This window comes from Felis catus, chromosome B4, assembly GCF_018350175.1.
Source record: "Felis catus isolate Fca126 chromosome B4, F.catus_Fca126_mat1.0, whole genome shotgun sequence".
NCBI classification, from domain to species: Eukaryota; Metazoa; Chordata; class Mammalia; order Carnivora; family Felidae; genus Felis; species Felis catus.
This window is the reverse complement of record NC_058374.1, coordinates 134,832,642-134,857,688: the sequence shown is the minus strand read 5'-3', so window position 1 is coordinate 134,857,688 and position 25,047 is coordinate 134,832,642. Positions and strand designations below refer to the sequence as shown.

The window sequence follows — 25,047 nt, the reverse complement described above, 5'->3', positions numbered from 1 at the left end:
TGTGTCTCCCTCTCTCTCTGCCCCTCCCCCGTTCATGCTCTGTCTCTCTCTGTCCCAAAAATAAAATAAACGTTGAAAAAAAAAAAAAAAAGACAAAGTGGTATAGTGTAGTAGGTTTGGGTACAAATACCCTGGGATTTACTACCCAAATTCAGGTACTTGCTAATTTTGGACCTTAGAGAAAAGTTATTTAATCCTGTGGCTTCAGTTTCCAAATCTTTAAAAACGAGGATAGCAGTTATTAAGCTTTAAAGCTCTGCAGTGAGGGAAAAAAAAAATCTCATTATAGATATGTGTGCATGAGAAAAAGCTACAGAGAGTCATAAAAAGGTAAGGCAATTATCTTCTTAAAACACACTATAGCATGATCTTCAGAAGGAACAAGCTGCACGCAGTGTACTGACCAGGGGCCTCCTGTTCAGTGGAGTCTGGGAAAAATCTGCACACCGGTTCAGCATGGCTTCAAGCAAGGCCCGCAGTTCCCTATACTGCACAGGGAGAGCACTCTGGTGGTCCTTCCTGCAGCCAGAGAGACAAAGGCAGGCTTAGGGTAAGGTAAAGGCAGTCCAAGATACCCTCAGGTTCTCAGGCAAGGGGGCGGGGGGCAGTGTGACGGGTCCAGGACTTGATCTGGTAAAAATACTTGTTCCAACACTTGTCTAGCTGCATGACTTTGTGCAGATTCCTCATCCTCCTTAACCCTCAGTTTTCTCATCTATTAAATGAGAGATCATAGTACTTTCCTCATAAAATTATTTTAAGGATCAAATTAGATAAAGCACTTAGAATGATGCTTAATAGATAGTAAGCCCTTATAAATGGCAGCTATGACTATTATTGTTGTTATTAAGTAGACAGGGTTTTCTCACAGAGAAGAACCTCCTGGTGAAGAAGTACTATCTAGAACTGAAGGTGCATCAAGAGATGTATATGGCCACTGTCCTCAACTTAGTGATAAGCTCTCTTGGAGAAGAGAGATCAAATTTGCTCTGTTACCTTGATAAGGAAAACCACAATCAACAGGTAAATGTTATCAGGACTCAGACTTTATTTCAGAATAGGGAAGAATGTTCTAAGAGTCGAACTCTATAGAGGTAAAGGGGAAAATCTAGGAGGAGTGACTCCCCATTCTTAGAAACTATAAGCAAAAACTAGAAACTACTTTTGGAGATTCAATCATTGTGAGTATGGGATAAATATAGAAAGTAACACTTAGGGTCCATTTGAACCTTCATATTTCATAGATTCAGGAAGGCAAGAGTCATTGACTAGTCTAATTGTAAGCTCTAAGAGGCCAGAGTCCAGCTACCTAAACAGAGCTACATGCATTATAAACTGATGATAAATTTTTAAAAAGATGTTAAATGAATGAATGACTACTTGACAGGGTATAAGGTAGCTGCATTTGTTGCCTAGGGATGCTGTAACAAATTGCCACGAACTACATGGCTTAAAACAACAGAAACTTGTGCTCTCATAGTTCTAGGGACCAGAAGTCCGAAATCAAGGCGTCGGTTCCCTCTAAGGGCTCCAGGGAAGAATCCTGCCTTGCCCCCTCAGCTGCTGATGGTTGCCAGCAATCTTTGTCATCCTTTGGCTCACAGCCGAAGTCACATTTCTATGTCTTCTTCACATGGGTACCTTCCCTCTGTGTGTGACTGTTACTATATGTCCGAATCTCCCTCTCCTTATAAGGGCACCAGTCTTTGGATTTAGGAGCTACTGTGTGACCTCATTTTAATTCAATCAAAGGCCCTATTCCCAAATAAGGTCACATTCAGAGGTTATGGGTGAGCATGAATTTTAGAGGGGTGCTATTCAAACCAGCACGGTAACTCAGGAGAAACCTATGTTAACCTTCAGCCGTGGCCCTTTTTTGAACACTGACAGTAATCTGTTGGGCTTTCTAACAGGCACTCAGTTCACTGCATACAGTTAAGGCTTGATTTCCCTTTTTTTCTTCACTTCTAGGAGCTCTAAGCTTCTACCCTACACTGATTGTCAATCCCTAGTTCCGCCATCTTTAAATTCTTTTCAGCAATTCTCCCTCCTCATTCCTCCTTCCAGTTGTGCTTCCCAGAGACCCACTGAACCACACTCTCCCTCAGAGGGAACACCTCAGTAAACCTTCTAGGAAACTAACATGAAAAGTAAAATCATCGTAGGATTAATAACCGCCTCCTACCTAGCACTCTCCACAATTCTGACCTACTCAGCTTTCCCAGCTTCTTCACGCACTACTCCCTTCACACAACCTGCTAGCTAGACTAGCTACTGTACCCTAAGTAATCCTTATACTTCCCCCCCCCACATGGTCCTTCCACAAATCTAAATCTCTCTCATCATCCACCTCCTGCCTGAAAGGAGCTACCAGTCCCCTATAAACTAGCCTCCTGGGAGACCTCCAGTTCTGCATGAACACCTCTAATTGACACTGCTCTTATTCTGTACCTTTGTTACTCTGTTGGTTTCTCATCTCACCCTCACTGAGATTCATGCCCCATATTTAGAGATTCAAATCCAGGAAAGGACAAAGGGGGAAAAGAGACAGACTGAAGTCATTGTAATATAAATGTTATTTTTTGCTTCCGTTTTTAGAACCAACCTAGAGTCAAATCACAAAGACATCAATATAGTCACAAAGAGACTATAAATATTAACCTTTACCATGTAAAATTAAAGGCACAGCTGGGTGACATTGAGAAGTAGAAGGTAGAGAGGAGAGGAGAAAGGAAAAGTTGTACGCTAATATACTCAGCTAACCAAGTGGGGAGTCAAGAGAAAGCTCTTCAAGTTGAGGGAACAAGAAATACAAGTTTTAAGTACACTATTTAAAGGTTTGAAAACATAAAATATTATGTTGGCAAAAATGCCAAGGAAATGTAGAGAAGACAAAATAACATGAACTAAATCTTGGTCTTTCTTACTGGCGATTCAATGAATAATGTCCTAAATTGACAAAGTAGCACCATTATAAGCATATTGTTTAGATGTAGGGAGATAATCACCAGAATTAAAACCAAAATGAATTAAAATTAGTTTCCTTTAGGAAGTGGGGACAGGAGACTGTTCTTTTCCATTATATACCTGTATATTTTATTTTTTATTATTTGAATATATTACTTTGTTAGAGTTTTAGAAGGGAAAACAGGGAAACAGAATTTATGCAAGTTTCCTCCATTACTTTTTTTTCAAGATATCCAGCATCTTTCTAAGTTATAATTTCCATCCTGACCCTAAGATCTCTTAGTCTTACCATCTATTTTGACATCCTTCATTTATATACTATCTTCCAGAAATGAGGCTTATAGTAGTAAAAAAAACTGACATGGTCCCTGATCTTCTGGAGATTATTATTATAATGAGGAGAGACACAAAAGAATAAACAAGAACATCAAGTGTTTGATAGGTGCTATATAACAGCCTAATGGATTAGTTAGGGAAGGATGCTCTGAATGCGACCTGAATGATAATGGGAAGAAGCCACTCATGCAAAGATTTTAGGGAAGAACATTTTAGGCAAAAATAACAATTAGTAGAAAGAAAGTAGGAGAAAAATCTTGACTAAAAGTTTTAAAAAATTACATCCATGAAATAAATAGAATAAAATGCTATGTAAAGACATGCAGATGGGGTGTCTGGCTGGCTCAGTGGAGTATGCGATTCTTGATCTCAGGGTCATGAGTTCAAACCCCACATTGGGCATAGAGCTTACTTAAAAAAAATTAAGGGGTACCTGGGTGGCTCAGTTGGTTAAGCATCTGATCTTGATTTCAGCTCAGATCATGACCTCATGGTTTGTGGGTCCAAACACCACATCAGGCTCTGTGCTGACAGCCCGAAGTCTGCTTGGGATTCTCTCTCTCTTCCTCTTTCTCTGACCCTCCCTCACTCATGTGCTCTCTTTCTCTCAAAATAAATAAATAAACATTTTTAAAATTTAAAAAATGCAGAGAATTGGAAAGAACTCTTCCAAATTAAATATGAAAGCAGAAATAAAACACACAAATGAAGGGCTGAAAGATAAAGTCAATTGGGGCACCTGGGTGGCTCAGTCGGTTGAGTGTCTGACTTCAGCTCAGGTCATGATCTCACAGCTCGTGAGTTCGAGCCCTGCATCAGGCTCTGGGCTGACAGCTTAGAGGCTGGAGCCTGCTTCAGATTCTGTGTGTGCATCTCTCTCTCTGCTCCTCCCCCACTCACGCTTTCTCTCACTTTTTCAAAAATAAACATTAAAAAAAATTTCAAGAAACATAAAGTCAATAAAATTTCCCAGAAACTAGTGCATAATGAAAAAAAAAAAAAAAAGCTTTCAGAAAATAAAGAAAATTAAAGGACCCATCCAGAATGTCCAACATTGGAATGGCAGTTCCAGAGAGAACAGAGTAAATAACGTACTGGAAAGAAAAAATTCATGACAATTTCCCTTGCACCAAAAACCATAAAATACCTAGGAATAAACCTAACCAAAGAGGTGAAAAATATATATACTAAAAACTATAGAAAGCTTATTAAAGAAACTGAAGATGACACACAAAAAAAATGGAAAAACATTCCATGCTCATGGATTAGAAGAACAAATATTGTTAAAATGTCAACACTACCCAAAGCAATCTACATATTCAATGCAATCCCTATCAAAATAACACCAGCATTCTTCACAGAGCTAGAAAAAACAATCCTAAAATTTGTATGGAACCAGAAAAGACCCCGAATAGCCAAAGCAATCTTGAAAAAGAAAACCAAAGCAGGAGGCATCACAATCCCGGACTTCAAGCTATACTACAAAGCTGTAATCAAGACAGTATGGTACTGGCACAAAAACAGACACATAAGTCAATGGAACAGAATAGAGAACCCAGAAATCGGCCCACAAACATATGGCCAACTACTCTTTGACAAAGCAGGAAAGAATATCCAAGGAAAAAAGCCTCTTCAGCAAATGGTGCTGGGAAAGTGGACAGCAACGTGCAAAAGAATGAACCTGGAACCACTTTCTTACACCATACACAAAATAAACTCAAGATGTATGAAAGACCTAAACATAAGACAGGAAGCCATCAAAATCCTAGAGGAGAGAACAGGCAACAACCTCTGACCTCGGCCACAGCAACTTCTTACTTGACATGTCTCCGGAGGCAAGGGAAACAAAAGCAAAAGTGAACTATTGGGACCTCATCAAGATAAAAAGCTTCTGCACAGCAAAGGAAACAATCAGCAAAACTAAAAGGCAACCGATGGAATGGGAGAAGATATTTGCAAATGACATATAAGATAAAGAACTTATCAAACTCAACACCCAAAAAAAAAAAAAAAAAAAAAACTAGTGAAATGGGCAAAAGACATGAATGGATACTTTTCCAAAGAAGACATCCAGAAGGCTAACAGACACATGAAAAAATGGTCAACATCATCCATCATTAGGGAAATGCAAATCAAAACTACAATGAGATACCAACTCATACCTGTCAGAATGGTTAAAATTAACAACTCAGGCAACAACAGATGTTGGTGAGAATGCGGAGGAAGGGGAACCCTTTTGCACTGCTTGTGGGAATGCAAACTGGTGCAGCCACACTGGAAAAAAGTATGGAGGTTCCTCAAAAAGTTAAAAATAGAACTATCCTACAACCCAGCAACTGCACTACTAGATAATTATTCAAAGGACACAAAAATGCTGATTTGAAGGGGCACATGCACCCCAATGTTTATAGCAGCACTATCAACAATAGCCAAAGTATGGAAAGAGCCCAAATGTCCATCAACTGATGAATGGATAAAAAAGATGTGGTATATATATTTAATGGAATATTACTCAGCAATGAAAAAAATGAAATCTTGCCATTTGCAACAACGTGGATGGAACTAGAGTGTATTATGCTAAGTGAAATAAGTCAGTCAGAAGAAGATAAATATCATATGATTTCACTCATATGTGGGATTTAAGATACATAATAGATGAATATATAGGAAGGGAAGTAAAAATAATATAAAAACAGAGAGGGAGAAAAACCATAACAGACTCCTAAATACAGAGAACAAACTGAAGGTTGCTGGTGGGGTGTTAGGTGGGGGGAAGCGCTAAAGGGGTCAGGGGCATTAAGGGGGACATTGGTTGGGAAGAGCACTGGGTGTTAAATGTAAGTGATGAATCACTAAAGTCTATTCCTGGAAAAAAAAAATATATATATATATATATTTTATTGAAATAAATAAATAAATAAATAAATAAATAAATAGGAAGGAAGGAAGGAAGGAAGGAAGGAAGGAAGGAAGGAAGGAAGGAAGGAAGGAAGGAAGGAAGGAAGGAAGGAAGGGAAGATTGATTGATTGATTCCCTGACCCAAAGGACAAGTACCTCCCAGAAGCTTCCCTGACTTGACCTGGCCTGCGGGACACGCAGAGGTAGAAAGTTCAGCCCACCTGAGTCTCTCACCTCAGAAAGGCAGAAATGGCCTTCACTGCCTCAGCAGCCACTTCCAGCACAGGGCTATTTACTGCCTCTTGGAGGGCACGGCCAGCATCTCTACACATGGTTGAGCTTGTGAACAGTTTGATCTCCTCTGGCTGCCTAAGAAATGGTAAATGAGCAATGAGTAAGTGAATGCCTATCACTGACTCCACCTTCTTTCCTTCTCCAGTCTGGCTCCTACAGGTCAATTTCACATCACTTTGCTCACCGAGTGAGGATCTCAGCAAAAAGCAGCAGGCCCTCCTTATGTAGCTCTGTGTTGTTCATCCGCAGGCTTCCCTGTAGGCTCCTCACCACTGACTCAATCCCTATTTCAAAATGACATGGCAGAGGCCAAGGATCAGTGGTTGGTAGTTTCTTCAATGCCTGCCCAGGAGAAGTAAGAGGTTCTGGGTAGCACATTTTTGCTGGTGACCCCTCATGGAGAGGCCCTGACAAGGTTGAACTGATGGGAGGGGACTGTGAGATCTTTGAGGGCGGGCCCTTATCTGATTCATCTCTGTCTCCCTGAAACCCAGCACAAGCCATAGCACAGGCCCTGGTACTCGAGGTATTCAGTGAACGTCTACTGACCAAGTTGTGCCTTTTCTACTAGACACACTCCTATTCTTTCTCAAAAGTCAAGTCAGAGCTGTGGGCCTCCACTGAGCTCCCATATCCCCTGTATTTTCCTCTAGCAGAGCCCTAATCAGCTTGTTTATATCTCTCTCCCCTTCCAGAGGACAGGGACCACATTATATGTATCCCTAAATCTCTAGGTCCTAGCCTGGTGCCTGGAATAGAACAGGAACACAGAATATAAAATGAATGACTGAATGCGCCCTGCCTAAAAATCCAGACAGGATATAAAAAGTCCCAGACAGGGGCGCCTGGGTGGCGCAGTCGGTTGAGCATCCAACTTCGGCCAGGTCACGATCTCGCGGTCCGTGAGTTCGAGCCCCGTGTCGGGCTCTGGGCTGATGGCTCGGAGCCTGGAGCCTGTTTCCGATTCTGTGTCTCCCTCTCTCTGCCCCTCCCCCGTTCATGCTCTGTCTCTCTCTGTCCCAAAAATAAATAAAAACGTTGAAAAAAAAAAATTAAAAAGTCCCAGACAAGGGGCGCCTGGGTGGCTCAGTTGGTTAAGTGTCTAACTTCCGCTCAGGTCATAATTTCACATTTCACAGGTTTGAGTCTCGGGTTGGGCTCTGTGCTGACAGCTCAGAGCCTGGAGCCTGCTTCGGATTCTGTATCTCCCTCTCTCTCTCTGCCCCTCCCCAACTTGTTCTCTGTCTCTCTGTCTCTCAAAAATAAATACACATTAAAAAAAAAAAAAAAAAAGTCCCTGACAAAGAAGGTATCACCAAGAAGGAAAAGGAAGGGACAGTTTCAAGAAAACTTGAAAGGCTGAATCAGCAAAACTGAGGGATTAACTAGATGGACAGAAAAAGACTGAATCCAAGGCTGAGTAAAGTTGTTCTTAAGGTACAATTGGAACTCATTCGGCAGCTAATAGGAGTGCCTTTTTCTCGCCAAACATAGATACTTCTGTCAATCTGTGAGGGGAACTGTCTGGATATCATTGCTTCCATATGGAATCTGGTAATGAGTTTGGGCTAATAGAGATGACCAGACCCAGCCATCCCTCCAAGGTATAGGCTAGCCCCCCATCATTTTCACTACTACCCAATTTCAAAGTGCTGACCACCCTACCCAGAGCTCATGGAGGACTCACATCACTCACCATACACCGTGTGGCACTTGGAAAAGAAGAGGGGCTCTTCCGCCAGAAGTATCAAGCAGTTATAGCTGAACCAGACGAGCACTTCGCTGGAAGAGGAAAGGTGCTCAAAGAGGAACTCTGGCCGGAAGAGGGGAGAAAACAATGGATGACCATTGCGTGATCACAATCCATTAACTAAAGCTAGGGCCATGGATTCGTTCAGCATCTCACACCTATTTATTACTTCATCTCTTTACACACCCTCTCCATGAGACATGATCATGAATTCACAGATAAGCCTGGAAAATAACCTCAGGGTTAGGATCTAACCTCATCTTTTTAAAAGATGAGGTAACTGAGACCCAGAGAGAGGTACTGTTAGTGGTAGAGGTGGGACTGGAATTCAGGATGGGTAATAGCAGGATGCAGAGAAAAGTTTTTAAAGCCAGAGAGGCCTGATTTCATATCCCTTCTCTGTCAGTGACTAGCCTTATAAATTTACACCAGTCATTTCCCTTCTCTGATCCTCAATTTCCTTATCCATAAAACAGCAGAGATGACAACCTGAACGTGGCAGCACTTACAGTGCACCTCAGGGCATATTTCCTGGTCATGACAAGCCCTCAAGAAACATTAGTTCCCTTTGCCTTCCTGTCCACAGGTCTTTCCACCACCTCACACTAGGTGCTTTTTCCTAGATGGTCAAATAAATGACAAAGATCAGTAACAAATTGCTCTAGGTCATCTAAGAGGTGCGTAGCAAGAGGATTCACTTTATGAGGCCTACTTCCTAGAGTCTGTCCTGTACAACCGAGCCTGCCACCAGCCCATCCCTCCAGAATGTATTATCAAAGAACCCCAGTAGCACAGCTACCGCTGTGTGACTCAACGGTCTCCAGTCAGAACCCCAGGGCCCTCAGAGGAGATTAGATGGAGCTCCCTACCTGGGATGTCGGCATGGATGAAGGCTGGGGCATGCTTCGCTGGAGAGTGGACCAGCACCGCAGTTATACAGTGGGCACTGGCCACCTGCAGGGTCTCATCTCTAGAGAGGAGAAGCTGGAGAAACAGGCAGCAAAAAGTGCTGCAGTCACACCACTGACAGGTAGAGGGTAGCAGGCTGAGTGCCACAGGGCAAGAGCCCAATTCCTCTCTGAATCCCTCCTGCGCTAGATGGCATCAGGCACAAGGATGGTACTCAGGGAGAGCAATTCTAGATTATGGAAAGGAGTCTGCCTGAAGAACAGTAGGTGAGAAACAGAACAAAAGAACACAATGGCACTCAAAGGACACTAAAACTGTCACCAGGAAGGGTTTGGGCCTTCATTAACAGAAGTACTTTCACAGCCCTCATCTGGTTTTGATGCTTGCAACAAGCCTGAAACATACCACGGGAAAGTTCTACCATGAGCCTCACTCTACAGGGTGTGCTGAAAGGAACCAACATAACAGGCCTGAGACTGTTATCCTTAGAAAGGCCTGTCTATAAGGTTGAACACTGACTGGGTTTGGGAAGTTGGATTTTAGGAGGGCTCCCACCACTCCCTGAACCATTAATATTGACTCTCTGTGACTAAACTATTTGTACAAACAATGTAGTTTATGCTGAATACCTGCTTTTCCTCCTGGGAGTCTGTACAACTTTGGTTGTACTAAGCAGAGGATGCCTACATGATCAGTCTGCCCCCAATAAAAATCTTGGGCACTGAGACTCTAATAAGCTTCTCTGCCAGGCAACAAATCACATGTGTTGCCACAGTTGATTGCTGAAGGAATAAAGTGCATCTTTGTCTGACTCCACGGAGAGAGGACTCTAAAAAGCTTGTGCCTGGTTGTCCCCCAGATTTCACCCCACACAGCTTTTCTCTTTGCCAATTTTGCTTTGTATTCTTTCACTGTAATAAATAAGAGGCATGAGTATGACTATTTACTGAATCCTGTGAGCCCTCCTAGTGAACCATTGAACGTGGGGGTGGTCTTGGAGACTCTCAACACACAGAGGAAGGAATAAAAGCTCATGGAGGTTAAGTCACTTACTCCAGGCCACATAGCTAGTAAGTGGAAAAGGTAAGGCAGAAACTTATGTCAGCCACATCCAAATTTAGGCATCCTCCTACAACAGAGATGCCTCCTCCATCTAATTTTAGATCAGATTATTCCACTACTCAAAACATTTCAATGAATTTCCAAAGTCCTACTGGACACCATAGCTATCAGAAGCCCTATAGCACTTTCAGAAATCAAGGAAAGGGTTAATTGCAACTACACATTTCTTTTAAGTTTTATTTATTAAGTAGTCTCTATACGCCACCTGGGGCTCAAACTCAAGACCCCGAGATCAAGATCACGTGCTCCTCTGACTAAGCCAGCCAGGTGCTCCCAGATTTTAAGTGTAGGAGAAACTGGAATTCTAGGGGAAAATGATGAGTAGAACATATATCATGAGCCACAAAGGAGGGTGTGCCTGGTTTTAGAGTTGCAAAGGAAAACGACCAAGTCACATTCATATCTGGTAGAGAGGCATCTGAGGACTGCAAGCTTAAACCCATCTTAGTTATGTCAGGCTTGAATATGGACACATGATCAGCCTTTCTATTAGTATGCAAAGGGGTTTCTATACAGCATTAATCTTTATCTTCTATTTTATATAGGAAATGACATGTATCTTAAAATGCTACTGATGTAAGGTAAACCATTATTTTATATACCACTAAGAGTAAAAGAGCTATTATTAAGCTATAACACAGCACTGATGGTAAAATGTCTCCCAATTTCAGAGCTGTTAAAATGTAAAAAAAAAAAAAAAAAAAAACCTTATCTTAAAAAAAATGATATTTAGGAGCACCTGGGAGTTCCTAATGATATTAGGAGTTCAGTCAGTTAGGCGTCCAACTTCGGCTCAGGTCATGATCTCAAAGCTGACAGCTCAGAGCCTGGAGCCTGCTTCAGATTCTATGTGTGTGTGTGTCTCTCTCTGCCCCTTCCCCATTCATGCTCTCTCTCTCTCGCTCTCCCTCTCTCTCAAAGGTAAAAAACATTAAAAAATAAATAATTGTAAAAAAAAAGAAAAATGGTATTTAACTGCTAAGCAAAAACAACAATTCTTGGCTTAAAGTGCATGTTCCTTATTGTGTTGAGAAAGAAAACACTCCAAACCTATTTTTCATCATAAACAAAATTAATTATGAACATCTGTCTTTAAAAAGATCCTAATTATTTACCGTGACCCATCAGGACTAGCATGATTTTTCCTGTTTAATCTCTAGACTCATCTTAGGCTATCACTTCTTGGCCTTTTGGCTAAGATCAAGTGTAAATTCATCTTGGGCCACATCACATTCCACCCACCATCCATCCCATTGGCCTCCATCTGCTCCTAGAACACATCAGGCATCTCTCTTCCTCTAGCCTTTATTTGCTGTTCCCTCTGCCTGACATACTTTTCTGCCCACTCTTCATATCACTAGCTTACTTACTTAATTTACTTATTTTCAGCCTCAGTGAGGTATAATTGATCACTGGCTGACTTTAAATCTTCAAGCATCAGCTCAAGTGTCAACCCTTCAGAGAGGCCCTGCCTACCACTCAACCTGTAGCTGGCCTTCCTCACTACTATCTCATCTCCTCTTTGTTTCCTTTATAGCAAAACTAGAATACTTTGCTTGTTCAATTGCTTGTTTATTACCTGCCTTCCCCAGGAGACCATGCAAAGGCAAGGAACTTGTCTGTTTACATACCATGATATTCCCAGTGCCTAACACAGTAACTAACACCTCATATTAGTGCTCAGTATATATTTGACTAAATGAATGGATCAACATTGCAACAGAAGAGACACAAACATTGACAATATATTCCTAGGGATCTGAATTAAGGGAGAATAAGTTGATTACCAGCCAAAATCAGGAAGGAATAGCATTAGACTCTGACAAATATGCCAGAACAGAGATAAAAGGATATATGTTGATCTTATCTTTATTTAAAATTTTGGTATTTTGTTCACTATGCATTAACTTTTTTTTTTTTTTTTGCATTAACTTTGATTTTTAAAAAAATATTGCAGGGGCACCTGGGTGGCTCAGTCAGTTGAGTATCCGACTTCAGCTCAGGTCATGATCTCATGGTTTGTGAGTTTGAGCCCCATATCAGGCTTGTTGCTCTCAGTGCAGAGCCCGCTTCGGATCCTCTCTCTCCCTCTCTCTCTGCCCCTCCTCTGCTCATGCTCTCTCTCTCAAAAAAAAAAAAAAAAAAAAAAAATATATATATATATATATATATATATACATTTAAAAACAAATATATATATATATATATATACACATACATACATACATACATACATACATACATACAGGGCACCTGGGTGGCTCAGTCAAGGTTAAGCATCCAACTTTGGCTCAGGTCATGATCTCGCCATTCGTGAGTTCTAGCCCCACTTTGGACTCTGTGCTGACAGCAAGGAGCCTGGAGCCTGCACTGAGTTCTGTGTCTCTCTCTGTGTCTGCCTCTCTCCCACTCAATGCTCTGTCTCTGTCTCTTCTCTCAAAAACGAATAAACATTAAAAAAATTTTAATTATATATATATTTAAAAAAATTTTTTTAATGTTTATTTATTATTGAGACACAGAGAGAGACAGAGCATGAGCAGAGGAGGGGCAGAGAGAGAACAAGACACAGAATCCGAAGCAAGCTCCAGGCTCCGAGCTGTCAGCACAGAGCCTGATGCGGGGCTCAAACTCACAAACCGAGAGATCATGACCTGAGCCAAAGTCGGACACTCAACCGACTGAGCCACCCAGGCAACCCTATATATATATATATATATATTTTTTTTTTTTTAATATATAAATATATACAAAATTCAGCCTGGGTGGCTCAGTCGGTTGAGCATCCAACTCCTGATTTCAGCTCAGGTCATGATCCCAGGGTCATGGGATTAAGCCACACATTGGGCTCTGCACTGAGCACAGAGCCTGCTTAAGATTTTCTCTTTTTCTGCCCCTCTCCCCTGCTCATGGGCTCACACTCTCTCAGATTTAAAATACACACACACAGGGGCGCCTGGGTGGCTCGGTCGGTTAAGCGTCCGACTTCGGCTCAGGTCATGATCTCACAGTCCGTGAGTTCGAGCCCCGCGTCGGGCTCTGTGCTGACAGCTCAGAGCCTGGAACCTGCTTCGGATTCTGTGTCTCCCTCTCTCTCTGCCCCTCCCCTGTTCATGCTCTGTCTCTCTCTGTCTCAAAAATAAATAAACGTTAAAAAAAATTTAAAAAAATAAAATAAGATAAAATAAAATACACACACATAAAAAAATTTAAAATTTTTAATTTTTTTTTCAACGTTTTTTATTTATTTTTGGGACAGAGAGACACAGAGCATGAACGAGGGAGGGGCAGAGAGAGAGGGAGACAGAATCGGAAACAGGCTCCAGGCTCTGAGCCATCAGCCCAGAGCCCGACGCGGGGCTCGAACTCACGGACCGCGAGATCGTGACCTGGCTGAAGTCGGGCGCTTAACCGACTGCGCCACCCAGGCGCCCCAAAAAATTTAAAATTTTTAAAAAATTTAAAAAATTTTTTAAAAAATTAAAAATTAAAAAATTAAAAAAATAATAAATAAATAAATAAAAATAAATAAAATACACACACACACACACACACACACACACACACACTGCATTAAAACACTATCCTGATTGCTGAGGTTTTTAGCACCCCTTATTTTACACCTCAGGCAAATATCTCACTCAGCTCACCCTAGTTCCAACCTTGCTGGCTGCTGTAGTAAAATAACACACTGATAATTCAAAGTTGCCAAGAGAAGAACAGTCTCCACATATGAGTGGAGGCCAGGGCCCCTAAGTCAAGATTCCTACCTCTCCCCCTAGGGAAGTGTCGTCTAATCTCTGTCCCTGCCACCATTATGCTGCCTTGGTGCACTGTGAGGACACAGACCTCGTGTCCTGCTGAGCCTGGGATCAAATGTTCTAACCAGATGTCACCATGGACTTCAGGATGGCAGCAAAAAAATGAACACAGAAAAGAACCCAATCTGAGATTTTCTGATTCAGAGACACAGAACTTGCTCTTCAGAGTTCACAGGCCTTGCATGGACCTTTCTAGAGGCATCCCAGGGAAATAAGGAGGAGCAGTTTACCCTGGCTTTTTAATACCCGCCTTTTCTATCCCCAACTGTCCATTTTCGACTTCTGACCAGGGCCCCTCTTCTTTCCTGCAGAAGGAGTCCTACAGTCTAGTCAATCAATGATATCCCCACTACCAGATGAGGGCAAGTAGCTCTGCCAAGCACTGTGCTGAGCACTGCAGAGATACAGCCAGACTCAGGTCCTGCCCTAAAGAAGCTCCCAGTAGATAGATCAACCACAATATACTGAAGCCATGACACAGGGCACATTCTGCCTAAAGGAGCCAAGAAGACGAAGGAACCCTATAGGCCTTGAAGGATCAACAGACAAAGGAGAGGGGAAAGGCTTTAAAGGCAAAGGAGAAGTGCAGATGCACAGGCACAAAGACAGAATGTCCTAGCATATGCAGGGCCAGGGAGAAATTACATACGGCTGGAGCACTGGATTGTGGGGTGGAAGAGATAGGTTAATAAGGCTAAAGGGATAAGGAGGATCCAGAGAAAGAGGACTCTAGGTACCAAGCTAAGAAGCTTGAGTTTTATCACTAAAACACCTGAGACAGCTTACTTTCTGTTGCTGCATATATTCTCCATTATCAGCCAGCCGAGATGTTAAGGGGGAGGTGTGTATATAAATATTCACAACTGAAATAAAACCTACAGTTGAACCTTGAACAACGTGGGTTTGAACTGCACGGGTCCACTTACATGCAGATTTTTTTCGATAAATACAGTACAGTACTCCAAATATTTTCTCCTCCTTAGGAATTTTTTTTCCAAAGGAGATAGAAGTATATTAAATATACCACAAGGGAGAGCAAAGGAGAGGCTGTCTGCCACCTCCTTATGAATTTCTTAATAACATTTTCCTTTCTCTAGCTTATTTTATTTTAAGAATACAGAATATGATACATATAACATACAAAATATGTGTTAATTGACTGGTTATGTTATTGGTAAGCGTTCTGGTCAACAGGCTATTAATAGTTAAATTTGGGGGGGAGTCAAAAGTTCTATGTGAATTTTCAACTGCAGGGGAAATCAGGGCCCCTAGCCCCCATGTTGTTCAAGGGTCAACTGTACTTTGAGTACTCTAACAGCATATTGTTTGAGCCAGTAAGAAAACACCTTAGAAATCTTAGATAGGAGTGATACAAGGCCCAGGAGCCATACCAGTTCCCTTGTTATTGAACCTAGAGACCAGAAATCACAAGACAAGCACCTTTTTGAGCACCAAAGGCAGTGAGGTCTTTCCTGGTGGCCCCTCAACACCCTCCGTACTTTCCGCCAGTGAAGACTCATTCATGATTACAGACACAAAGAGATCGTACTTCAGCAGCTGCCTCAGCCAACCTAGAAAACAAAAGGGTTGGGAGGTGAGGCGAGAGAAGTATAGGCACCAGAGTATGCCTAACGTAGCCCCTCAGACATCCTCTAGAAATTTCATCATGTCACCACAGACATTCCTAAGTATTTTGTTATTTTTAATGCTATTATAAATGGGATTGTTTTAATTTATTTTTCAGATAATTCACTGTTAGTGTATAGAAAAACAACTGATTTTATATCCTGCAACTTTACTAAATTCATTTGTTAGGTTTAACAGTTTTTGGTGAAGTTTTTAGGGTTTTCTATATATAAGATGATAGCATTTGCAGAGACCATTTTACTTTTTCCTTCCTAATTTTAATGTCTTTTATTTCTTTTTCTTGCCTCATTGTTATGGCAAGGACCTCTAACATTATATTAAATAGAATCCCATGCTCTTGTATGCAACCTCTGGGACAACACTTATCACACTAATCTTTAATTGTCCACATCCTTCTTCCACACTAGACTATGAGCTCCCTCAGAATAGAGCTTGGGTTTGATCATCTTTATGACCCCAGAGCCTGACACAGGGCCTGGCCCAAAATAACACTCACTATGTATGGCCAGACTGTTTATAACAGAGCTCTTGGCCCAAACTGTGAAAAGAAACTGTTGTCACCCATAGACAATGCTTTTCCCTGTAGCTCCTGCTTTGGAATAGGCCCTCACCCAGTTACCAATCATAGTACCTCTGTTCAAAACGTGAAAGCTCCTGGGGCACCTGGGTGGTTCAGTCAGTTAGGCATCTAACTCTTGATCTCAGCTCAGGTCTTGATCTCAGGTCGTGAGTTTAAGCCCCATGTTGGGCTCCATGCTGGGTGTGGAGCTTACTTTAAAAAAATGTGAGGGGCACCTGGGTGGCTTGGTTGGTTAAGCATCCGAATCTTGATTTCAGCTCAGGTCATAATTTCACAGTGTATAGGTTCGAGCCCCACATTGGGCTCTGTGCTGACAGTGCAGAGCCTATTTGGTATTCTCTCTCTCCCTCTCTCTCTCTGCCCCTGCCCTGACTGTTCTCTCAGTCTCTCTGTCTCTCAAAATAAATGAAATAAATTTTTTCAAAAATGTTAGTCAGAAGCATTTCAAGGGTCTTGTGTACCTACATAAGGAAACAGCAGAAGAAGAGGCTGAAAGGGTACACAGGGGCTCCTAAGGAGCCTCAAATAACAAGTAGGAAACCTGCACATCACCTGGAGGCCAGAGGGAGCCATAGATGATTTTTCAAATAGGAAACAGGAAACGCAAGCTATGCAGTGTGAAGATTAACTTGGCAGCAAAAACAGGATACACCAGAACAGGCAGTAAAAACCAGAGGCAGAAAAAATTGTTGTCCCACTTTCTTCTTCTCCTTGCAAAAGCAAGGTTCTTTTTTTATTTTTAATTTTTTAAAAGAGAGAGTACGCACAAGTGGGGGAGGGGCAGAGAGAAATGGAGACAGAGAATCCCAAGCAGGCTCCATGTTGTCAGTGAAGACTCAGCACTCGTACCCATGAACCATGAGATCATGACCTTAGCTGAAATCAAGAGTCGAATGCTTAACATCCTGAGTCACCCAGGTGCCCCCAAAGGCAAGGGTCTTAGATAGGCATCTATCATAGTCTGTGCATCTTTTCTTTTTCAAGATTTTTTTTTTTGAGAGAGAGAAAGAGAGAAAATGCGTGTGTGCACACGAGTGAGGGGTAAAGGGACAGAGGGAGAGAGAGAGAAAATCTTGAGCAGTCTCCATACTCAGCACGGAGCCCAATACAGGGCTCAATCCCACTGAGACCCTGAGATTATGACCTGAGCCAAAATCAAGAGCTGGACCCTCAACCGACTGAGTCACCCAGGCACCCCCAGCCTTTCCGTCTTCTCTCCTAAACCCATGGCTTCTACCCTTTTCAAACTTCCCTACCACTAGAGAGCTTTTCAAAGCTTTTCAAAGAGGCAAACTTCCCTACCACTAGAGAGCCAATATCTCAGGTCCTCAAGCAAAACATCAAAAGCATTCTCTCTTTTCTCTCCAGTCCTATATCTTACCCAAACAGTTGATCTGTAGCTCCTTTGTCTGGGCGCCATCCAGGGTGGAAAGGAAGAGAGGACACAGCTTCTCCCGGAAATGGCCTGAAAGCATCTCAGCAGCCACTGGTGAAGAGTACAGCTTCCCATAGAGGTAACAGACAGAAGCTCGCACCCCCTCATTGGGGTATACTAAACCCCTCAACAGATGTTCCATCAGATTACCTGTCCAGAAAACAACCAAGGGGCCAGGGAAACCTCACAATGTCAGCTGCTATATGAAACTCCAAACTATTGTGCCCCGTAGGGTAGTAATAGTGGTAATCCTTTATAATCTCCATAACAAACAATTTCTGGACCCTTAATCAAAAGAGAAAACCAAGGTTTAGAGAAGTGATTAACCCTGGAGTAAATCCTCTATGAGATATTTATTTGCATTTTATTGATAGAAAAAAGCACTCTGTATTCCAGAATTAATTCCTCCTTCCATCCGAAGGAAGGTCCATAAGTAGATACTTAATTTGTGTTAACATAACTTAATTAAGTAGATACTTAATTTGTGAAATAACTCAAGACCAGGGTCAAGAATTTTTTCAACTTGGCCAACACAGAGTACATTTTGCAGATGGGAAACTGAAAGCCTAGAATAGGAAAGTAACAACTTCCCAGGTGTGTATAGTGAGTGGACCACCCAGATGGTGATATAAAGTGTGATCAAAGCTGGTAAAAGGGTAGTAGCATCTCTTCCCCAGAGGTTACTCACTGTGCTCCATTACAAGCTTGTCTGCCAGGGGAGGGATAGCATCCACCAACTTGCCGAGAAGGGTCAGGGTAGCCAGGCTGCCTCGCATGGAGGGCATGTTACACAGCTATAGAAAATGAACACGCTCCACTGTATGAATTAGGATCAGGACAGATCTCCCAACAAAATTTATCTTGCCCTATTTACACAAAGCCTGTATTGTATGTGTCTCTCACCACAACCAGTAATCAGCTTCTTTAAGTATCTATTTCCCCTATTGGACTGGGAAGACCTTGAGGAAAGGGACTGAGTCAGATTCCTCTCAGAGTACTCAGTACCTAGCTCAGTACATGACTGTTAAACTGGATTAACATTAGCATATTTTGTCTTCTATAGAGCCAGAAACTGGGAGAGTGAAAGTTGGGAACATCATAAAGACAGAATTCTGGCTTAGTGCAAACAAACAAAAAAAAGTATTAGTATTATTATCATTACCATGGCCATTACTGAGCCTTCTATTCATCAGACCCTATGCTTGATGGCTTTCAAGTAGAGTCAACAGTATGTATTTCACCATTTCTACTGACCAGCTATAGCACTTTAAGTAAGACTCTTAACTCCTCTGGTAGGAAATAATAATAGTATCAATTTCATAGGGTTGTTAGGAGGACTCAATGAGATACTGCACATAAACCACCTAACACAGTGCCCAGCATATAGAAAGTGCTCAAAAGGGTTAAGTGGAATCATCTTAATAAGTATTGACATATATGATGATAAATTCAATCTGATATATTAATCATATGCAGAGTAATTATAATGATATGACAATTGAGTATAATTCATAATTAAATGTTCTTGGTGTTAAGATGAACATTTGTCTTCCTTTTTTTTTTAATGTTTGTTTATTCATTTATTTAGAGACAGACAGAGACAGAGACAGAGAGCACTAGCAGGAGAGGGGCAGAGAGAGAGGGAGACAGATTCCCAAGCAGGCTCCACGCTGTCAGCACAGAGCCTGATGGGGGGCTCAACCTGAGATCATGACCTGAGCTGAAATCAAGAGTCTCTTTTTTTTTTTTTTTTTAATTTTTTTTTCAACATTTATTTATTTTTGGGACAGAGAGAGACAGAGCATGAACGGGGGAGGGGCAGAGAGAGAGGGAGACACAGAATCGGAAACAGGCTCCAGGCTCTGAGCCATCAGCCCAGAGCCCGACGCGGGGCTCGAACTCACGGACCGCGAGAACGTGACCTGGCTGAAGTCGGACGCTTAACCGACTGCGCCACCCAGGCGCCCCAAGAGTCTCTTGATTAACTGAATCAAGTTAATCAAGTAACTTGATTAACTGAGCCACCCAGGTGCTCCCATTTGTCTTCCTTTTGCAAAAAAATAAAATAAAAAGTGATTCTGATATTATTCCTAAGTCTTAAACACAATGCAAAAGCTGCTTATTGAATGGTATCTGTGACTATCTGTGAAGAAGGCAGGTTAAATATATCCACTCAGTGCTTGCCTTAGATGCTGACAAAAATAAATGACTTCAGTATAAAATATTGTATACAATTCAAACCAAAGAAAAACACTAAGCCAAGACATAGTAAATATATTTCCTTGCTAAGTTGGTCAAGGAAATCTGTACTGTACTTAGGGGGATATAGAGAATAGCCATGGGATGATTATGTCAGAAAGATGAGACTTCACCACACAGAGGGAGGGGAAAGGGGAAGGAGGGAAGATACAAACAGTATTGGGGCAGGATCAGAAGACCCAGGCAGGCCCTAGCTCTGGCTCTGCCACTGACTCAGTGACCTCAGGCAGGTCCCTGTCCCTCTCTGTTATTTCAATCTCCTCACCGATCCAGAAAGGCGTGGCCCAGCTCTGGTATCTGAGGATTCTGAGGGGTACTCAAGAACCCACAGCTATTTACTGACCTGTTTGTGGCACTCATCCAGCAGGCAACGAACGGTCTGCTCTAACTTCAGCTGAGTTGTAAGCTGGATAAGGACTGAGCAGACACAGTAGTGTTACTAACCACAAGACAACCTCTGGCCCACACCTCACCTTTCATAGCCCTTCTACTCAAAGTCATTTGCTTGTGTTACCAGTATAGTCTTTTCTATCTCCCCAATTAAACTAAGTGTGCATATCCAAATCAAAGGATTTCTGGCTTCTTCGTTGTTTTACATCAGTAGTTCACAATCTGGCTGCACATCAGAATCACCCAGGAAGTTAAAAAAAAAATACTAATGCCCAACTCCCACTCTAGATCAATTAAATCATAATCTCTAAAGAAAGAGCCTAAGCATCTGGATGTTTTTTAAGTTACCCATGTAAGTCTATTGTGAAGCTAAGGTTGAAAACTATTATTTTATATTATCTCTACATTATTCCTGCCTCACAATTGCTCCTTCATATACTAGAAAATAGAATTATGGGTGAGTTCCTGTGCCAATAATTGCCTTAATTGCCTCTATTACCTCTCAACCCCAAATTCATCCTTGTATACAATCGTTTGTGATGCTTCTGCTGGTATGTTTGAGGAGCAGTGAAAAAGAGACTGGCTCTGCACGTCTGGAAAAAGCTACAAAACTATACTCAGCTGCTGCTGCTGCTGCTGCTGCAGGAAGACTCTGGCACTTCCAAGGTAAAGAAGCATTCTGGGATAACAGTCACAGAAACAGGAAGAAGGCAGGCAACAAAGAGGAAACAGCGAGGAAGGAGCAAGTCCTTCTTCCCTCTCTGGCTCTGCAGTCTCTATCTAGTGCCTACCACCTCAGTTAAGTTCTTGGGGTCTGATGAAGGTTTACAAGTTATGCTAGCACCAACCAGCAATGGACAGCCTTAGGATTATAGCCCCACTCAAGAGTGGCATAATGGTGACGGGAAATCTCCCCATTCCTGCCAGTGGTCAGAACTTCAAGTGGTACATTTGTTTTTCCACATTCTAGACTGAGAGATGGTCAGAGGTATACACAAATCATGCTAACTTATGATCTGTCACAGCTGCTAGGCGTGTGGTTGGATGGTCATGGACCCAGCAGCAGCCAAGCAGCATCCTCTCCTTAGAGAAAACTTATGTTTTAATAATTCCAACCTCATTTTGTTTCCTCAGCCCTGAGGGTGGAAGCTGCTTTCTGAAATTCCTACGTCTGTGAAAACCCGATGTTTTCTTTTGCCTTCAGTTAAATAGTCAATAATTCTTCATATTACAGTTTTTTCCTGTTCAAATAACTTATGTGGTTTCTGTTGCCTGACTACACCCTCACTGATACAATTCTTACTCTTTCTGCAAGAGTCCTCCTATCCCAGTGCTCTTGTGTTCTTTCTCCTTGAGCCTTTTAAAGTTTATTTATTTTAGTAATCTCTACACCCAACACAGGGCTCAAACTCACCACCCCAACATCAAGAGTCACATGCTCTTCTGGGCCAGCCAGGTGCCCCACTCCTTCAGTGCTTTATAGGTAAACAGACACACTTCCGCAGCCTTAACAATCACCTGTGTGCAGACAACTTCCAACTAACCAATGTGAAAGTAATGAAAACAGTTTGTGCTGCCTTTGTAACAGTACTTATCAGCTCTCATTATTTACTATCCAATCCCTCCTCCAGATTGTAAACTCTTAAAGGGCAGGAACCATGTCTTATCCATCTACGTATCCCCAATGTCTGATACAGTACTTGGCACAGAGGAGGTGCCTGAGAAAAAAACGCAGAATCAATGACTGACAACTAATTGAGTTTTCTTGATCTGTCTCTAAAATGAAACATTTATTTCATCAAGGTCTCAAATAACCAGAGTTGCAATATACCCAGCTAATATACCCAGCTTCAAATGCTAGGTACACATAGTTTCACCTTACCTTCAATACAGAGGTCTATTACACTTCCATCTTCCACATTACATAACAGCCCTTGGAGGAGAGGGAGGAGAGAAGGGAATGGTTAGTTAAAAGAGAAACTCACAAAGGCACATTGAAAATTCTAGACTAAAAGTAGCTTTAAGCAATGTCCCAGATAAATGCTATCCTCAACACCAAGTGTGGCACAGCATAAAAACTGAGTGCTTTGGAGTCTGTAACGGACCTCGGGTAAAATTCCTGTCCTGCCAGTTGTTTTGCTAGGACTTCCCTTAGCCTTGGGGATCATCCTTTCTCCCTTAAAGGACTGACTTGGCAGTTAAAAGCCTGAAAAGCCACTAGCAGAGAAAAAATATCCAATATGAGTTAGCTCCCCTCCTCCCTGAAAAGGGCTCTTTCCTTAGGACATCATAACTATATTAAAAGAAGGGACCTTTTAATTCATCTCAGGCACAGGAGAGGGAAAGTACTTCAATCAGGGTCACACCCAGGTCAACAGACTCTAGTCTGGCTCTGATCCTCTTCAAAGACCAGAGTGGACTCTGAAAGATCACACATTTCCCATATTCATATTCACACTTTTACTAAACTTTTGGCTGTAGTAAAGCTAGTGTTTTAGAAAAGGGACCATTTCTTCATCATTACGACAAAATAATTTGCTAATAAGTTAAACTGTTACATCGTAAAAAGTCTAAATTATCTTTCCAAGACCATTTCTCCAAGACCCCAAAGTAAATATACATGCTATACATGCAAAATGCATACCAAATTTCCCTTTTAATCTCACCGAAAAGCATGTTTATGAAGTGGATACAGATTCTCTGATCCTGAGCCACAAGCTGCATGACCAGGGAGGCATGTCTCAAGAGAGCATCTCGGAAACAGGAGAGCACATGCTTCTTGCGCACCAACTTGGGGCAGATGAAGAAAATATTCAATAGCAACCAAGTCTCAGCCATTCTGAACCCAAACAACTATAATTTCTAAATACAATTACAAGATGATACTGGAAGGTTCATCTAACCTATGGTAAGGTCATAATCCCTGAAAGTAGGAACATTTACACACAGGAATCTATGTGTTTATACAGAGGATTATACATTAGCTAAGGTTCCTACTACCCTATATTTACAGAGCACTTTAGTGTTCACAAATAACTCTTTTGTCTAACAACTTAGTGAAGCAAGTAAAAATTATTGTCACCATTTTACAGATGAGAAAATTGAGGCCCAAAGACATTCCCAAGGACTCAAATCTATCTCCAAACAGGTCTTGTCTAAGGTCAGCGTCCTTTCTACTTAACAGTTCAGGAGAGTGATGCTGGAGACCCTTCATGAGCCTCAAAGAGGCTGGTAGAGAAATGCATCCTTCCATTCAACTCGAACATAAATCTTCACACTCAATTCATCTCCCTGTACAGGGAACTGGGTAGTAGCTGTGCAAAGTGCTCAAGACAGTAGCAAAAGTTAGGTTAAAAAGGGGAGCATACACCGAGGATAGAGCAGGAACTTGGGTACAACTGACTATATTACACTTTTTCAATTGATGAGAGATGAAGCTAAAAAAAAAGTGCATTCAATAAAAAGTGAAGTTGCATCTCTTATTGTCTCTAACCTGTTATTGCAAATCTCATGTTTTCCTTCAATTCCTCCTACATAATACATTAAGCTAGTAATCTAAATGAGTTACTCAAAAAATCTCAATGACTTTCTTTCACCTGTCGGATTAAATCCAAGCTCTTCAGCCTGGATTCAAACTCTTGGAACTTATCTTAACCTGGCTTTTCAATCTCACCTCCCTCAATTTCCTTTCAAACACTCTGATTACCTCCCCAAACTCATCCTTGCTAATGGGATAAGCCCTGCTGGTATAAGCACCCTCCCCCCAACTTCTCCTCTGGTCCAAAGCTCACCCATCTTCTCAAGCCTAATTCAAATGCATCCTCTTCTCAAAACCTTTTCCCAATTTCCCTCCTTATCCCAACAGCACTTGACCACAAATATGTCTGTCTACTAAATTCCCAGTTTTTAGCATTCTCATTTTCTCCCCTACTGTCGTATTTATCTCTGTATCTCTGACTCACTGTCCAAGAATGGCAGCCTCAGAACTTCTGGCCTCAATGATAGCTCAAATGTTATCAGCTAGCCCAGAGGTTCTCAGAGTGTAGCCTGGGAACCCCTGAGGGTACCCAAAACTTTGAAAGGGTTCAAAGATCAAAATTATTTTGATACTAAAATGCAATGTGTCTCTTTCACTCTTACTCTCACAAGTATACAGTGGAGTTTTTCAAAGATTACATGACAGGTAATATACAACCGATTAAATGCTAAAATACTTGAGAATCCAGCTGACTTCTATTAACCTAGACATTAAAGAGACTTGTTTAATAGATGTAAATAAAAATGTAAAACAAAGCTATTCCTTTCATTATCTTTTTTCTTTTAAAAAATATCATCATTTTTATTTAAATTACTTATGCCACAACTGCATGCTTAAAATGGTAGGCTTTATATCATGTATATTTTACAGCAATAAAACCAATTATGCTAATACGTAATGATTTACTACCATTTTTTAATTAATATTTAAGAATTGGTTTCTTGGGGCGCCTGGGTGGCGCAGTCGGTTAAGCGTCCGACTTCAGCCAGGTCACGATCTCGCGGTCCGGGAGTTCGAGCCCTGCGTCGGGCTCTGGGCTGATGGCTCAGAGCCTGGAGCCTGTTTCCGATTCCGTGTCTCCCTCTCTCTCTGCCCCTCCC

At 41.7% G+C, this 25,047-nt stretch overlaps 1 protein-coding gene across 4 annotated transcripts in view; it reads right to left on the bottom strand.

The window, feature by feature from the left end:
- MEI1 (meiotic double-stranded break formation protein 1) overlaps positions 1-25,047 on the bottom strand; it is a 90,329-nt gene that overhangs the window by 52,993 nt on the left and 12,289 nt on the right. For all 4 annotated transcript variants that reach the window (XM_045062443.1, XM_045062445.1, XM_011284253.4 and 1 more), the window contains 11 exons: positions 23,076-23,199; positions 22,292-22,342; positions 20,363-20,436; positions 18,449-18,554; positions 17,707-17,910; positions 15,539-15,669; positions 9,116-9,230; positions 8,193-8,309; positions 6,681-6,780; positions 6,437-6,571; positions 405-519 (listed from right to left, as the gene is read on the bottom strand). In XM_045062443.1, the coding sequence (XP_044918378.1) occupies positions 405-519; positions 6,437-6,571; positions 6,681-6,780; positions 8,193-8,309; positions 9,116-9,230; positions 15,539-15,669; positions 17,707-17,910; positions 18,449-18,554; positions 20,363-20,436; positions 22,292-22,342; positions 23,076-23,199 (1,272 nt within the window). The remainder of the gene's footprint in view (positions 1-404; positions 520-6,436; positions 6,572-6,680; positions 6,781-8,192; positions 8,310-9,115; positions 9,231-15,538; positions 15,670-17,706; positions 17,911-18,448; positions 18,555-20,362; positions 20,437-22,291; positions 22,343-23,075; positions 23,200-25,047) is intronic.